This window comes from Anastrepha obliqua, chromosome 3 (assembly GCF_027943255.1).
Source record: "Anastrepha obliqua isolate idAnaObli1 chromosome 3, idAnaObli1_1.0, whole genome shotgun sequence".
NCBI classification, from domain to species: domain Eukaryota; kingdom Metazoa; phylum Arthropoda; class Insecta; order Diptera; family Tephritidae; genus Anastrepha; species Anastrepha obliqua.
In genome coordinates, this window is record NC_072894.1 from 144,348,005 (window position 1) to 144,365,300 (window position 17,296).

The 17,296-nt window shown below is 37.7% G+C and overlaps 1 protein-coding gene across 1 annotated transcript in view; it reads left to right on the forward strand.

The window, feature by feature from the left end:
• The window catches only part of LOC129240339 (MOXD1 homolog 2), a 170,572-nt gene that overhangs the window by 108,351 nt on the left and 44,925 nt on the right, over positions 1-17,296 (forward strand). The window contains exons 5-8 of the mRNA XM_054876085.1: positions 3,723-3,918; positions 7,485-7,654; positions 14,264-14,426; positions 14,889-15,024. Coding sequence (XP_054732060.1) covers positions 3,723-3,918; positions 7,485-7,654; positions 14,264-14,426; positions 14,889-15,024 — 665 coding nt within the window. The remainder of the gene's footprint in view (positions 1-3,722; positions 3,919-7,484; positions 7,655-14,263; positions 14,427-14,888; positions 15,025-17,296) is intronic.

Below are 17,296 nucleotides of genomic sequence, written 5' to 3' on the forward strand. Positions count from 1 at the left end.
GAGAGATGAGAGAGAGATGAGGGGTATTTGATGATGTTAAGTCGGCTAGTAAGACTATTCCTGAGGTACAGACAATGTTCTCTAAAAGTGTATTTGTTGTCGAATATAATACCAAGTATCTTCGGGCATTAACCTGAATAAGTTCGTGCGGTTTTTTTCGAAATTTGAAACTTTATTGACGTAAAATGGTTACAAATTTAATATTCAAAGTATTGTCCATCGCTTACTACTACTTTTTCCCATCTTTCTGGCAATTCACGGATTCCCTTTGTGAAAAATTCGGTCGGTTTTGCCGCAATCCACGAATCGATCCATTTTTTGACTTCATCGTAATTACGGAAGTGCTGGTCAGCCAGGCCATGTTGCATCGATCGGAAGAGATAGTAATCGGATGGCGCAAGGTCTGGACTATACGGCGGGTGGGGTAGGACATCCCATTTGAGCGTTTCTAAGTATGTTTTGACCACTTGTGCAACATGTGGCCGAGCATTGTCATGTTGCAAAATAACTTTGTCCTGTCTATCGGCGTATTGCGGCCGTTTTTCTCGCAGTGCTCGGCTCAAACGCATCAATTGTCGTCGGTAGACATCCCCCGTAATCGTTTCATTCGGTTTCAGTAGCTCATAATACACAACACCCAGCTGGTCCCACCAGTCGATGTTGAAGCATGGCCAGGGTATCCATACGTTGCCCGACGTTTTGGATTGTCGTAATGGACCCACTTTTCATCGCCAGTCACAATTCGATGCAAAAAACCCTTTCTTTTGTGCCGTTGAAGCAGTTGTTCGCATGCCATAAAACGGCGTTCAACGTCTCTTGGCTTCAATTCATACGGCACCCAATGGCCTACCTTTCGGATCATTCCCATGGCTTTTAAACGTTTGGAAATGGTTGATTGATCAACTCCCAAAGTTTTTGCAACCTCTTCTTGCGTTTGAGCCGGATCTTGATCGAGCAATTCCTCCAATTCGGTATCCATGAACTTTGGCGGCGCACCCTCGCGTTCTTCGTCTTCCAAGCCAAAATCACCACTTTTAAAGCGTGCAAACCACTTCTGGCACGTTCGCTCAGCTAGAGCATGCTCACCATAAACTTCCACCAAGATACGATGACTTTCGGCTGCTTTTTTCTTCATATTAAAATAATGAAGAAGAATTCCCCGCAAAAACACATTATTTGGCACGAAATTCGACATTTTCAAGTGTGGTAAAAATATTGTTGTTTACGCTTCAAATAAAAAACTTATACTGACGTTTGTGCCTTACGACAGTAGCTCTCCAATGAATGTTTGGAAATGTGGATCGATGGAATAATAATCAAGTTACGCCATCTGTTGTAAAACCGCACGAACTTATTCATAGTCCTATTATATTTGTATTTTAATGATTAAATTGTATTTGTGGGCATAGTTTCTTCCGGCAGATATGCAGTGTCATGCATTTCCTGAAAGCTAAAATTGATCCTGAATGTTTGCTCCAGGAGCTAATATTGTCAAGCAGCTTTTCGAATATTGATTGTACTTTATTGATGTCTTTGACTTTTGTGTAAAAGAAAGCATCGTCAGCATATATCCGGAAGTCTAAACTTTTTTATTTGGAGGCAATTTTATTTATTTCCTCGAAGGCTATAATAAAGAGTACCACTGAGAGAGGAGAGCCTTGGGGTATACCGTTTTCAAGGCGAAGCATTGAGGAAGGTCCACCATTGACTTTGACTTAAAATGTACTATTCGTTAAGAACGACTTTACCAACTGGTAATTTTCGGGCCAATATGCCACGCTGGCAGTTGTTCAAGAACAACATGGACTCTGTCGACAGTAATGTTACGTGATTTGTTGATGAAAGAGCATCTGATATATAGTGTTGCAGGGGAATAAGACCTTCCATGGTGCTGTGGTGTTTTTTAAAGGCAACTTGATTAGGACTCACAAACCCGTTTTTGTTATGAACCACATAAGCCATTTTGCTATCATTTTTTCAAATGTTTTGCCTAAGCAAGAGAGAAGTGATATGGGTCTGTAGCTATCGAGGTAATTTGTAGGCTTATTCGGTTTGGAAATTGGTATCACGTCGGCAGACAGCCTAGGGTATTTACCAGTTTTGAATATGTCGTTGTAGAGTGATAGAAGAGTGGTTTTGCAGGAGCTGGGAAGGTTCCGTAGCAAGGGGTAAGATATCCTGTCTCTGCCTGTGGTTTTCCCTAAAGTCAGTTGAATATTCTGACCAAGTCTAGGGAATTGGTAATTAATACGGATGAGAGTTCTATGGGGTTGATAGGTGCTGAAGGGATACCCGTAAGAGCTTTGATAGAGGACCAATTTTTTTTTGGTGTTGACGACGGGTTAATTTCTTTAGTGAAAGTTGCTATTGATGCTCTTTTGGCTTCTTTGACACGTTTTTTTTAAAGGGGTTAGCTTTCTTATAGGCAATTAGAGTACGGTTGGAAGGCAAAGATTTGTAGGTTTGCCAAAGGGATTGTTTACTGGTTCGAAGATTGTTAAGGTCTTGGTTCCACCATGCAGAATATTTTTTTAACGTTGGTGGAGCTACAATCAAAGAAATTTTTTTCACACAAAAGTTGATATCGATTTCAGTCTGTGGCATCCGTTTTAAATTTGGGAGATTTATTAAGGTCACATGTGGTTAGTCTTGTGTGTATTGCGCAGGAAATAGGATAGTGATCACTTCCATATAAGTCTTTTAGAGTATATCAAATACACCTGGGGCTTAACTGTGCATCCACTAGTGTAAGATCAATATGTGTGAATGAATTGTGTGAGGAAAAGTGCGTTGGCGACCCGTTGTTCAAAATAATGAGATTTTTTTTATGGCAACATTTTTGGTGCAGTTAAAAAATTATATTTCAAATAATTTTTGGAAAAATTTGGTTGAAAATTTGTGCACTGCCTTCTCTGCCTTCTGCCACTGATATAAAAGGGAAATAAAATTAAATTGTTCTTAAAAAAAATGCATTTCTTTTTATCTACAAGGCAAATTAATGTGAAGGCCGTTTACTTTGACCTTTTCAGTCATTTGCTCACTTACTGAGTCTCACTTTGCGAACGTTAATCGTATCTCTCCTTACACGATGTTCTTAAAAGAGCGTCACACGAATGGCTGAACTCAATGCGCTCAAGAGAAAACAAAAACAAAAAGAAAAGAAGTCTCTTGCTCAGAGCGAGAGCGAGTGTGTATGTTTTTTTTTCGGTTGTGTACGCGAACAGAGCGTAAAGAATAAAACGGTCAACAGTTATTTGCATGCTATGTAAAATAATCGATAGATTTGGTCATATATAATACATATATACCGAAATGCTGAGAAATATAAAAGAAGTCGATTTATTTTTTTGAATAATTTTTTTTTTTTTTTTTTTTCATTTATAACAGAGATATAACTTTTTTGAGAAATCATCGATATATGGTTTAAATCATCGACATATACAATAGTTTTAAAACCATTATGACACAATCAAATTTAGCAAAAAATATACTTCAGAGCAGAAGATATTTTCATTTCGACTCTTCAGATTGTCGAATGAGATCACCACCAGCCATTTAAAACAAAAAAAACAAATCCACTCCTACCTGAGTAATGCTCGAACTCTAAAAATAGAGGTATGCTAAAGTCAGAATAAAAGAATAGGATACTTTGTAGCCATCGAAAGTTTAACATAAAATTCACTTCATCTTACTAAAGATTGTAATAAATTTTTATTCCACAGGGTTTTACATTTCCTGACGAAGCTGGATATCCAATGGAATCTCACATGGCCAAGTACTACCTAATGGAGACGCACTACACCAATTTACAACCGGATTTTGCTCAACTACACAGTCGTCAAATGGCAGACAATTCTGGCTTGCGGATATACTTCACCCACGTGCTGCGTCCAAATGACGCTGGTATTCTATCAATTGGTAATTATGTAATGACTTGTAACCCTTTGTAATAGTATGAGTATAGAGTGCGGAGTATGATTAATTGTAGGGGAACTATTGTAATATTTGGCTATCTCAGTTATAATTGTACGTGGATTACTGCTGACGAACACGAATCGCATTCTCTCAACATTTCGGTCGCGTGCAATGAATCGCTTTGAAAATTGCTCTGCTTACGGGCCCAGTGACAACACTTAAAACAATATGTAATAGAAGCTAAAATAAAGAAAGGATATTATATTAAGCCACCTACTTGTTGGCGAGTGCTCGTACCTATTGAGCTTGCGTTCTTAATTTCATGTTGACTGAAATGAAATTGTCAAAATCGACAGCAATAATAATTTTCCTTTAGCTTTCGTACGACGTTGTTCTATTTTGCTTTCCCTTGGCCTGACACGCAACATCATTCCAATTGAGAGCTATTGCGAATTTCGCCTCTCAGGCTGTAAACCGCAGCACTAGAAGAGCTGTGGGCCGGAAGCCACAACAGCACTGGGCCGAATTGCATAGACCATGACTGAGTTGTGGGAGTTTTTACCTATGTACATGCCAGCAAAGTATATACAGACATACGCTCATCTGTGCGGTAGACTGATCCATTTTATTTTTACTATGATATTCGTTTTGTTAACATTTTTATAGCGTGAACACAAGTGTATGTATGTACATGCATCAGCATGTTTTTATAGAACATATAAGTTTGTAGGAGTATGTGGGGGCAAAAAATATTCTTAACACAACTGCACCTGGCCAAGCCTGAATATTTTTCGCGCAATACCTCGTCAAAAATATAACCGAATTTATATTTTATACTGTGCTTTCGTGTACGTCAATCGAAACTCACTTAAAAAAAACACGAACGGACACTTTTGTTGTGGTATTAAGCGAGTTGTGAGAGTCGAAATTGGGAAATTGGAATAAGGATGAGAATGAGAATGAGAATGTTAGCGGTAGTGGGAATGAAAATGGAAATAAAATTACTACAGTCAACAAATATTGTACTAAAAATATTATTAAATTACTCGAGGCGGTGGTGGAAGGGTAGTTGCAGTACGGAGATATTCGTATAGAGTATTTTAACTATTTTAGACAGTGCAAATCAATTTTTGAAGGTTTGCTTTAAAATTTAAAGATATTTGCTTAAAATGCATATACACATGCCCCACAAAGTTTGCGTTCACCCGAATAACCTTCTTAAATGTATTAAAAACAAAATAGAAAATTATGATTAAATTGAAATCTTTACAATTTGTTTATTCACTACATTCCCAGCTGTTAAGGGAAAAAAAAACAATATTCCTCACTTTACCTTTTAGATAACGGGAAAATAATTTCAGCAGCATGTAAATGTGGCACCAAAAAGTCTGCGTTCAGCCTTTTTATTTTAATGATACCGTTAATTTTAAAATATTTTGCCTTGTTTATATTAATTTTTGATTGCGCATTACTTCGACTGAATGTTAACAAAGCTTTGTTGAACATTTTATTTATACTGGAGATATTTAAAGAACATGAAATGAAAGGGAAAAGAGATAAGCGTTTCTGAGAGGAAAATAATTATAAAAAAGTGGAGAGACGGAAAAAGTTTCCGAAATATTGGAAAATCCATTGGGAGAACGTATTCTTCTATTCAGCGAGTTGTAACAAATTTTCGGCAAACTGGAATTTTTATATCTAAGCCCAGGTCGGGGCGTCCGAAAAAATTATCGACCCGGTAAGAGCGTTCTATAATCAACTTGGCAAATGTTAACCCCCGGATTACATCCTCAAAATTAGTTAAAAACATAAATCAAACATTTAAAAAAAGTATTTGCGCTGAAACTGCCAGAAAAGTTCTACGTCAAGCTGGATACCATGGTAGAGCCTCCTGAAGAAAGCCTTTCATTTCTCTTGTGAACAGACGGAAACGTATTCAGTTTGCTAATGAGTACATAAATAAGCCTCCCGAGCTCTGGAAAAAAGTAATATTTTCAGACGAAAGTAAATTTTGTATATTCGGAATAAAAGGCCGACAAATTGTTTGGCGAAAACCTGAAACTGTTCTTGAAAAGCAAAATCTTGTTGGCACGGTTAAGCACGGAGGTGGCGGGGTTATGGTTTGGGGCTGCATTGCGGCAAATGGGGTGGGTCAGTTAGAATTTATTGATTCGACGATGGATAAATGGGGATACTTGAACATATTAAAACGGAATTTAAAGCAAAGTGCAGAAAATCTCGGCCTATCAAGAACATTTTGGTTTCAACAAGATAACGACCAGAAGCACACAGCCGAGATCGTTAAGCTTTGGCTCTTGTATAACGCCCCAAAACAGCTTAAAACACCGCCACAGTCCCCAGATCTTAACCCCATAAAGCATCTGTGGGATCTATTGGAAAAAAGAATTCGTCAGCAAGTGATTACTATTAAAGAGGTTTTGCGGAGTGTTATGCAGGCAGAATGGAGGAAGATAACAGCAGAGCAAACAGAGAAACTAGTAAGTTCACTGCCAAATAAACTGAGTGAAGTCCTTAAGCAACGTGGATATCCAACTAAATATTATATTTAATTTTTGCATATAGCATATCGTGTTTTTGTATTAGACTTTAAGACTGAACGCAGACTTTATGGTCGCTTTATTTACTTGTTACAGCCATTATGCACCGTTATCTAAAAACTTATATGAGGAATCTTGAAATTTATTTTTGTTTTTGAAACTTAAACATATAAATATATACAAATTTATAAAAATTATAAAATCAGGTTGTGTGTTTCATTCACTAAAAAGTTATTGTAGGGTGAACGCGGACTTTGTGGGGCATGTGTATGTATGTACACAAAGTGCAACAAACTTATAAAACTTTGTCAAATTCCAAAAAAAAATTATATCTAACAAAGGTACTGCTCCTTACCCCTAAACAACAAAACCTCAATTATATAAGTATATAATTGGCGCGTACACAAAACCTCAATTACCAACTGCATAATAAAGACTAATGATGTTTTTTTCTTTAATTTATGTCGTATTAATTTTTTCGTTGGCACACCTTGCTTTTAAGGGAGATTGAGAAATTGTCGATTCAGTTGCAATCTCACTGAGTTCCACGACCCCGGTAGATTGAGGCGATGAAAGTTTGGTCTTTCGTAAAACAACGTGCACTATATCGAGTAAAAATATAACCTACTAAGAAAAACATCACACAGCTTAAACGTAGAAACGAAATATTATTCAGAATCGAAATGTATTGGTCCGAGGGTTCAACGGAATGTTGGCAAGGAAATGAACCCAGCTCCATGCCCATGGGAATATAGGTGATGTTTTATTCTTGGTAGTTCACAAGCAGAGGTGAACTGTTTGCCCTTCCTGCTCCGTATGCAATCTCTGACCAATAGGTTTCACCTTTGTTTAAGTACGCAATAGTTAAAGCTAAACGTCTGCTAATAACGGTTAATTTTAGTTAACAGTAATTTTATAAGAAACTTTTACCGCTCGTAATTCGCTGGGCAGATACTGTATGCATTATTTGGTATTTTTGGTCCAATACACTGACTGTGATCTTTTTTGCAGGCATGGATCCAAATTGGCGGCACATAATTCCACCAGGACAAAAAGAGGTAATCTCCGAAGGACAATGCATTGAGGACTGCACCGCCTATGCTTTTCCGCCCCAAGGCATAAACATTTTTGCTGTGATGATGCGCACCCACCAAATCGGCAAAGAAGTTAAACTGAGACAGGTACATACTTACATGCCTTCGTTTAATCCCCTAGAGCTATCCCTGCGAGGAAAACATAAAAAAATTATATTATTTATATTATATTATTATTATATTATTGCCAACCAGGCAAACCTAACCTAACCTATATTGTTGAAGGCACCCTCAATGTCTAGAATATACCCTCGTATTCTTTATAGCGAAGTGATTTATCAACTGCGTGAACTAGGACATTTAGCGCTGTTAGCACTGATTTGCCTTCGCTGTATGCATGTTGGGAAGGTGATAGTTTGTCGCTAATATTTCCTTTGATATGCGCATCTAGCAACCGCTGTAAATATTTTAACAAAAAGGATGATAGGCTAATTGGCCTGAAGTCCATCGGTTTCGTATGTGTGGGTTTCCCTCTTTTGGGATTGCATACCACTTTTACTTTTGCCCATTTCTTGGGAATATAATTAAGTCGTATCGCTGCCTCAAAAATTAAGGCGAGTGTAGGTGGAATCATTCTTTTGTATGTTGCAGATCAGCGGTGATGATTCCATCTGGCCCCGATGATTTGTAAGGTTTGAAGCTGTTTGAAGCTGAAATTTTATGTTATCCTCCGTTATAAACTCGATTGGGGGACTGCCGTTGTGAACTATAGGGTTCTACTGTCTTCGTTGCAGAGACAACCTGTTGTTTCTTAACTGCTAGTTGTCCAATTGTCATTCTCTTGTATGAGGTAGCTAGGGTTGCTAGAGCTTATTAATACAACTTTCCGGAGTCTATTGGCCTCCGAAACACTTTTTTTATCTTTTGACAGAAGTTTCTCCACGACGCTGTTTTTGCTGCCCTTATGGCATACTTAAATCTAGTTCTCCTCGCTTCGGTATACATAGTTCTGCATTCCCTTATAAGGCTTGCTATATCAGTAGACCACCGTGGAGCTTTCGGTTTCGCTCTTCTCGTTCTCTGAGGGCATGCTGCTTTCGCAGCTTGTTGAATGCTGAAGTCAGCTCATCAACCACTGAGTCGAGCTGTAACTCGGAGTTAATTTGTGTGTCGCGGCAGGGAAATTGCTAGATAATGTGGTTTCAAACATCCTCCAGAGTGTGAGTCTGCGGTTTGTAACCGGCTTGAATTGCTTAGTTAGCAATGAAATACTGTACATTAAATACCTATGATCTGAGAAGAAGTTGTTTGTATACACTCTCCAGTCTTTTAAAGTTTGCGCGTCTTGTTCTTTGACACACGTGATGTCTAAAACTTCACATTGCGTAGTTGTTACAAAAGTAGGGGTATCACCTATGTTATTAATATAAATATTGTTGCACATAATGAATACAAAAATGTACTCACCACGTGCGTTTGTGTCTGAACTGCCTCTGAACATAATGATGTGCATTAGCATCTCCTCCCAGTATGAGTGGTGATGGAGATGGTTGTTCCGCGTCGTGTGCCGTATAAGAGGAGGCAAGCCATGTTGTCCTTCCGCAGGATTCCGCCGATATGATGACGTTATCTACATCGCTAAATTGTATCAATAAGTACACATTAATACCTTTCTTTACGAATATGCACGACCTGGGTTTACCTTTGTCGGCGACATAGATAAATTTATGTTCCTTATTGTTCAAACCGCAAACCCGATCATTTACGACCCATGGTTCTTGGATGAGCACGATATCCTCTACTCTTTCTGCGAGACGGAGGATGAGTGCCGCCTTACTGTGGTGAAGATTGATTTGTACAACCCTCACCATCGCTTTTGGTCGTTATTGAAGGGCAACCAACCACGGTTTGAGCTGCGTTCTCTTCATCGGATGTAGAGGGGAGAGACTCCTCATCTTTCATAGCAGAGAGATCAGAGTATTCCCCACCATGTCCTCTAAAGTAACCCTTTCAAAGAGTTCGCCTACCATGCCGGAGATGGATACCACCTCATCGTTGTCTGTAATATCCTCGTTCGCCTTCGCAGATGAAGCCGTATTTTCTGCGGAGGTGCTCTTGCTAGCTACATCCTGTCTTGAGACATGGGGAGTCAGTGGTTGGAAACCATAACTAATCTTCGATTTCCTACTGGCGAGGGGGTCCAATGATTCCTCATTGAGGATTATCACGGTCAGATTCCTCTTGCCGTCCACTTCGCCAATATTTGCTACCTTCCAGTCGCTGGTAGATAGTTCGGAGTTGACTAGCTTTATCAGGTCCTCTGGATCAGAATGGTAGTCTTGTATTCAGGCTCTAAATCTTGCCCAGTTGGCGATATCTTCTCGGGAGACCACATCAAGGCGGGCTCCCGACCAAAGTTCCCCTATGCGACTAATTGCCAGGGTGTAAAGGTCCACGGAACGTTGCTCGGCGCACCTTATTAGTTTGACGCGATTGAAACCATCCTGGATTTTCTTTTAAGATGTCTCTGTACACCTTCCAAAGACTCCTGTTTATCAGGCCTCAGTTTGCTTGAGAGATCGCACCATCGAGGGAACTGCGATCAATCACCGCCCGTATAAGGCTTTCTTTCGCTATTTTCGCGAAAGACTCTTCGCCATGACATTAATCATCTGAGTAACGGACACCTTTGTTCGTTTGGCTTCAGCCGATTTCCCTTCACTCGACCGCTTGCGCTTACGCGGAGTCTATTTTGACCTTCTCCTGGTGTTCGGTAATGAAAGCTTCAGCCCACGCCTTAGAGTCTGACCGTTCCTCCGTCAGATCCTCTTCTCTGATGTCCTTCCAGACGGTATCTAAGATTTCCAGCTAAATTTGTGTGCATGCGGATGCATCTGCCAATACGTAAACGCTGTGTGTAAAAGTTTGTGATTACATATTGGGAAGCGCGTTAATTTCAATATTTTCCAAAGTAAGAGCTGGTGTACTTAAGTGACTGACTGCACGCATATTTTCAACGAAGCATCCAAAAGATTAAATATTTTTTTTTTAAGTTGTGGGCGGTCCGGCCAAATTATTAGTTGACTTGGAAGTAGTCCACAAATTTGCATTTAAAGGTGTTGGAAAACTAACTTCTACGATTAAATAAATAACACTAGTATTTTATTTATGTTTACTTGGATGATTGTCTTTTATTTTATAGATTATTTTTAAGCAAGACCAATACCACGTCTACGAATATAGAGAATCAAACATTAAGAGATAGATCAATTTTCAGTGTGACCAGATATATGTACTTATACAGGTATAAGCGATACTTAAAATGTTCCATAATGTTATTATTTGAATAAGGGTATTCCAACAAAAGGCTATGGAAATTTTTTAAGCGAAATTTGTTCTTGAAATAGAAACGATGTTTTATTCGTCGATGACCTCTAAAAGCGAGTGAGTGCCTAATACCCGCAACAGGAATCTAAATTATACTAATAAAATAATTGTATAATTCAAGCATATATTAACAACGATTATGCCATGGGTATGGTCCACTCTCTATTTTAACTATACAATAATCGATCAAGGCAATGTCACAGTAAAGGTATTGTCAATGCCTAATCGGGCGATCTAGGAATAATTTTTAAAGATAATCTATCAATATTTTAAAAGAAGAAAACATCAACTTAACAAACAACAAATTTTATTTTTAAGTGCACTCCTTAAACGCTCATTATCTTTGCTTTCCGAATCGCAAACAAAATTGCATTACATTTTCATTCAAATTTGTTAAAATTTTTCGAGAGCAATGCAAAGTCGTTCAAAGATCTAAACCCTTATGTAAAAGATTTGAAAAATAATTTATGGTATATCTCTGCATAAAAAGTGTTAAGACTATATTTAAGTGGGTTATTTTTACCTGAACTTTAAAAATCACTTGGGGTTTATTTAATTCGAAATCACATGAGACAAGTATTAATCGAGAAAGTACTCAGATCTTTGTTTTTTTGCAAGAAAACTAGTACACAAAAATTTAAGAGGTCTACCCGGCATCGTCTTGAGTTTCATATATCGTACTACACGCAACCTTTCAATGATATTTTCAGAATACCCCTCTCGGTATCATTCAATATCAAATTCAAAGTACACATAAATGGACCAACCAAAAACCCTAATACTTGGACTTATAAAGATCTCGGAGCATGCCTGGTGTCTCTAGGCTTTTAACCTAACCAAAAAGTATTTACACATTCTAAAACTAGATTTCATCGCCTTTAATCTCGATCTTCATTTGTGCCATTCTAAGAAATTTTGCAAAAAATTCCTCTACCATACATACGGAATGACTAAAATTAGGGTCTGTATTATATTTCCAATATTTGGAAATCAAATTAAGTATTGTATATAAACATAAAAACAAGAATACGGACGAAATGAGTCGGCCTTGTCCACACTGGTAAATATCGGATTTCGAAAGTTAGGGCAGAATCTATAAGGATTACAAAACACGTACCACAATCCAATAAACACTGATTCAAGACTCGACCCAAATTTGATCGATCTTTTAAAGCAAGTATTATAGTAATTGGGTTGATAGAGAGCATCCGGTGGGTATGGCGATTTCCATTACTGAAGACGATGGTGCTTTCTGTACGCCCTCTAGATCTTCAGGGAAGATGGAAATTCTTTAGTATCAAGTAAAAGACGGAAAAACTCTACACCTTTGAGAGAATAGGGATGTATGTATATATATGTATGTATAATATATAAGGTTGTCAAAAAAGTCTTGCGGTATTTTTATTGAATTTTCAATTGTTCATAAAATTTATTATAATAATGCGATTTAAGTCAAATATGCGCCGTTTTGTTCGATGACGAGTTCCCAACGAGATGCCAACTTCATAATGCCCCTCTTATAGAAGCTCGCTTCCCTATTGTCAAAAAACTCGGAGAGCCAATTTTCACAGGACTCTCTTGTGGACAACTTCCGACTACCAAGCTCGTTCGCCATGGACAGAAATAGGTGGTAATCACTTGGTGCGAGATCCGGACTAATACTATAACTCACGAACGACTAAAAGCAAACAACAATTAATCAAACACGTGTTAGCACGTGAAAAGAGCTTTCCAAAAAGCTCTAGCGTGAACCGATGCTACGAATACAACTAGAACTACGCGCTTGCAAAGACATGCTTGCGGAAATACCGCAAGACTTTTTTGACAACCTTATATATACATATTTCAAATATTAATTTTTAGAAACCCCCAGGTTTTTTCAATGGTCAACTCGGAATCTGATTGAAAAATTGTTTTTATATACTTTTCGTTTGGCACCCATATTGCAATATCTCAGCAAGTTTTATAATTAATCTCCGATTTTTTCATTTAACCAGAAACCAGAAAGAGTACTTTTTATGTTTTCCAAGGCTGCATTTAAATGTATATCTCTTAAATGCCATTGTGCTGCAAAAATGTTAAATTCATGCCTTAAATTTACTTGATTTCCAATATTTCCATACCAAATATCAAGTTCTTACCTTTAAAAACAGCAAAGCCACAGATTTTTGATCTGCAAATACCTTACTGCATTACGAGTATTGTGCTAAACAGCGAACAGCGGGTAACAGGCTGACGGGCTGAATTTCTTGCCATCAGTAATTTTTTTTTCGGCGGGTAAATATTTAGATTCATTTCTATTTTCTCCGTGGGGTTGAAGACTATTCTGATCACTTCATGACAAATTGTTTGTTTACAGCAAATTATATTTCTTCGATTTGCTCAAGAAAATCCTCAAAATATCAATAATCTAAAAAGATTTTTTTTTTCTAACAATGAGCTTCAACGAGCCGCTGATAGAGGAAGTGCCAAAATACGATACACTTGCTATTCATCTCCGAAGGAATACCAAAATGTGCAAAAGAAGGGCCAAATTTGGAAGGATTTTGGGAAAGTGGTAAATGAAAGCTGTAAGTATTATGAAGGCCATAATGTGCTCATTGTGTACAAAACATTGATTATTCGCAACTGTCTTTCAATAGTCTTCATTTTGAGATATGTACACTCACCAATATAGCGAACGAAAAGATTTCATCATAAACTTGATTTTCTTCTGGTCACAAAATTTTAGCTGAAAACCGTCCCCATCGCAATTGTGTTTAACCGACCGAATTTTCTGACGGGATCAGGTGTTCACCACCCGTCAACCCGCTGTCCGCTGCAATTATGTTTAGGACATTGCTCATGGTGCGGCGCCTACATTTGTACTACATAGATGCGTGATTTCCATCGAGCAAGTTTACGTAAATCATTTTTTCCTTTATTTTGCTTCTGGAATGTTTATTTTCAAAATAAAAAAATAAAAGACAATTTTTTTAATGTACACCCAAACTTCATTATATCCGTTATCCAAGGCGCATTTATTGAAGATTGTGACTGTAGACCAACAACAATGTTTTGTACGTTTCATTGTCACGGCAAGGTATTGGCGAAGTAGAAAACAAAAAATTAATTCGCCTTGTTTTATTCTGTGCTGACAGCTACGTGGAAGCAGCGAAAAAAAAAAAACAAATCAGCTTTACCAACACCACCTTTAATAGATTCGCCTTGTTTGAGTCTTACAATTTTTTTAAAGTCTTACATGGAAAGTATTGTACCATTATTGCACTATTCACTGAGCTTTCGACCTTTGAAATAATTCAACCACAATCTGCTGACAGCATTACATAGTCCTAATGAACTAACTAATCATCAAAATTATAATTGCAGATACGGAAGACTGAAGAGCTTCCCCCAATCGCAATGGATGCCAACATCGACCCGGCTTACCAAGACTTTCGTCATCTGCCAGCTCCGGTGCGGTCTATGCCCGGTGATCGACTCATTGCCGAGTGCATTTATGATAGTTCGTCACGGAAAGCAATTACGCTAGGTAAGTAGCAATTGCAGACGGTGAATACCTGCCCCATGCAACGTGTATTTTTATATTAACAACGAGAGCAGCAAATATTAAAACGAAAAGCGAATGGCGAAATGCTAATGCATAGAAGCGCTCAACGTTGCGCTTTCAAACAAATCGTTTAGAGTTACTCACTTCTCGAATCTGCAACACCTTCAAATGCATGCATCCCATTCCACTGTATTTCCCTCCCCATGCAATCGTTAAAAACATAAAAATAATAAAAATGGATAAAATTTTTTATTTTTTTCATCGAAGCTTTATGTACTCTTTTTACCGCCCATTTAGGGAAAGAAAATGCAAATCATTGGGCTAAAAACGACTTTAGCTAACATAGTTTTATGCATCTCCACGTTACCCTAATGCCAAATTTCTGTTTATTTTGCTTTTCCAGTTGCAGCCATAGTTACATTTTTATTATTATACTCGTTGCAGGTGGCCTAACTATGAAAGAGGAAAGTTGTTCAGTGCTAACACTTTACTACCCGCGCCAAAAGGAGCTTACAACGTGCCACTCTCTACCAAGTTTGCCAACAGTCTTACACTCGCTGGGCATCGAAGAGCTTGCAACGTGAGTATGCCTAGCGTTGTTGTCGATATAAACTGATAGTTTGTATTCGAGCCCTCTTCCACGTTAAATGTCATGTTGTTCTAGGCTTCAAAATGGATGAAGATTGAGTAAAATCATTCTGGGGCACAATAATGACAAGTAGTAAAACCTGGAAGCATTAGGGAGTAAAACAATTTTTTTTTTTAGTTTTATATGTTGTGTTATTACATCTTGCACAAATTAAGATTCGTTTTTTTGCCTGCACATTGACTTTTTATATTAATACAAATTAGTTTTGTGAATATCTTAAAAACCAAAATTATTCTAAGGATAACTTTTAAATAACTGCATCACTAGGAAAAGGATAAGTTATATTGGTTATATGATTGATAGGGTTAATTAGATTAATAAAGAGTGAGGGATAAGCACTAAAAGTGCTTGTGAAGGGGCAGCTTTAACCAATGAGGCTGAGTTATGGCACTGGGTGGAGTATTTCATGTGACTAGCGTAAACGGATTATGAGACAAGAGGTGTAAGAAGTTAACTTTAATTTCGTAAATAAATATTTCGCCAAACTTGTGCAAAAATAAAAGGCTTTGAAAATTAGGGTAAGTGGTACACAGCTCTGAATATTTCTCGAGAAGTTGAATATATGGTCATATTTTCTTTTAATAATCGTATTTCGCCGCAGAACTTATGTCGAACTGTAGCGAGTGCCAGAATCCATGCTTCTATAAACCTTTCATTCCAGATACAATAATTAATATCCAGCTTCACCCATCCGTAAAAGCGGTTAAGGTCATCATTTGAATACTTTATCAGGTCCCTCAGAAGACTAGTTGGTTTAGAAAGATATATTTTTGTGTTGTCAGCATAAAGTTGAATTTTCGAATGTTGACAGCAGTGTATAGTACATTAATATTCATTTACAACCAAGACAAACAGTAGAGTTTCGAAAATAGACCTCGGAGCTACACCTGCGCAGGTATTCCACTTCCAACTTTTTACTGCATTATTAAATGATTGAACCTTGATAGGGCTATTTATTTTGGGTACTGGCATAGCATTTGCTATTTTCTAAAGATTATGAAATATCGAGGCTGTTATTGAATGGTTTGTGATATGTTTAACTAAAGGTACTATTTAAGAAAAAATGAGATTTAAAAATCTGACATCGATCCTGTTAATACAAGCAGCATTTGAAAGACATTTGAATATGTCTGCATTAACTATCGATTGATTGTCTCTTACAGAGGGCAAGACGAAACCGTTCATTGCCTTTTCATCAAGGCTGCATTAAAGCGTCGAAGAATAATACACTTTTTCACCCTCCTGCGTAGCCGTCGCTTTAGTTTTGACAAAGGGATACTAGAGTTTTTGCAGCGAGTGTAAAGTTTATAGCGTTATTTTTTGCTTGAAAGCATCTCAGCCATGAGCCTTGGTATCTTACACGCACGAAATGTGATTTTTACTGGGATACAATGAAAAACTTTTTTAATTTTCGAGAACTTCTGTTACTAACACAAAGTTGTTTGACGAATATTAATAATTTTGGTACAAATTTTCCGACTCTATTTTTTCAATTGTTTCTTAAATACTTATAATACCAATGCAAAAGAAAATAAATACATATATGTATATTCCCAAATTCGCTATAGAGTTCGGTTCATCTTACATTCTCCGAGATTTCTGCCAACTGGGCAAAAAGGTCCAAAAAACGTGATTTTTGATGTTATCTAGTAAACCATCTCTTTAGAATAGAATAAATTTGTTGATACTCCGTAGAGAGCTTAAGTGGGATTTCGGAACTCGAATACAATACTAAACCCATTTTCCTATTGTAATTTTATTTTTAACGAAATTTGATTTAAAAAGTCTTCAAGTCAAGTCGTTTTCATCAATGCCTCGAGCTCACTGTCAACGTCGCCGATTCAATCGCTTTCGTAAGGGAGCAGTGAGACGTTTACAGAGACTTAGCTCTCAGCCGTTTTTTCAACTATCTTTGCCGCTACGTCATCTGGTATTTGATCGGAGTGTTGACGCCGACTCGATTACTGCCTGCTTCTTTAGCTGAGCCTTCCGCAACTTCCGCGAGTGTTTTAACCCCGATGTCTCTTAAGCCAGGGCGTCTCTATCCATGTCTTTTGTGTAAGTTGACAGGAATCTTAGGAATCTATAAGATAATCCACAGAGTTCCCCTTTATTGATTTTATTGACCGGTCGTCGATGCCCATTGTAAATAGTTTAAGAGTTTTCAGCTCCTTGTTGCTGAATACTCTCCACTAGTGTGTGC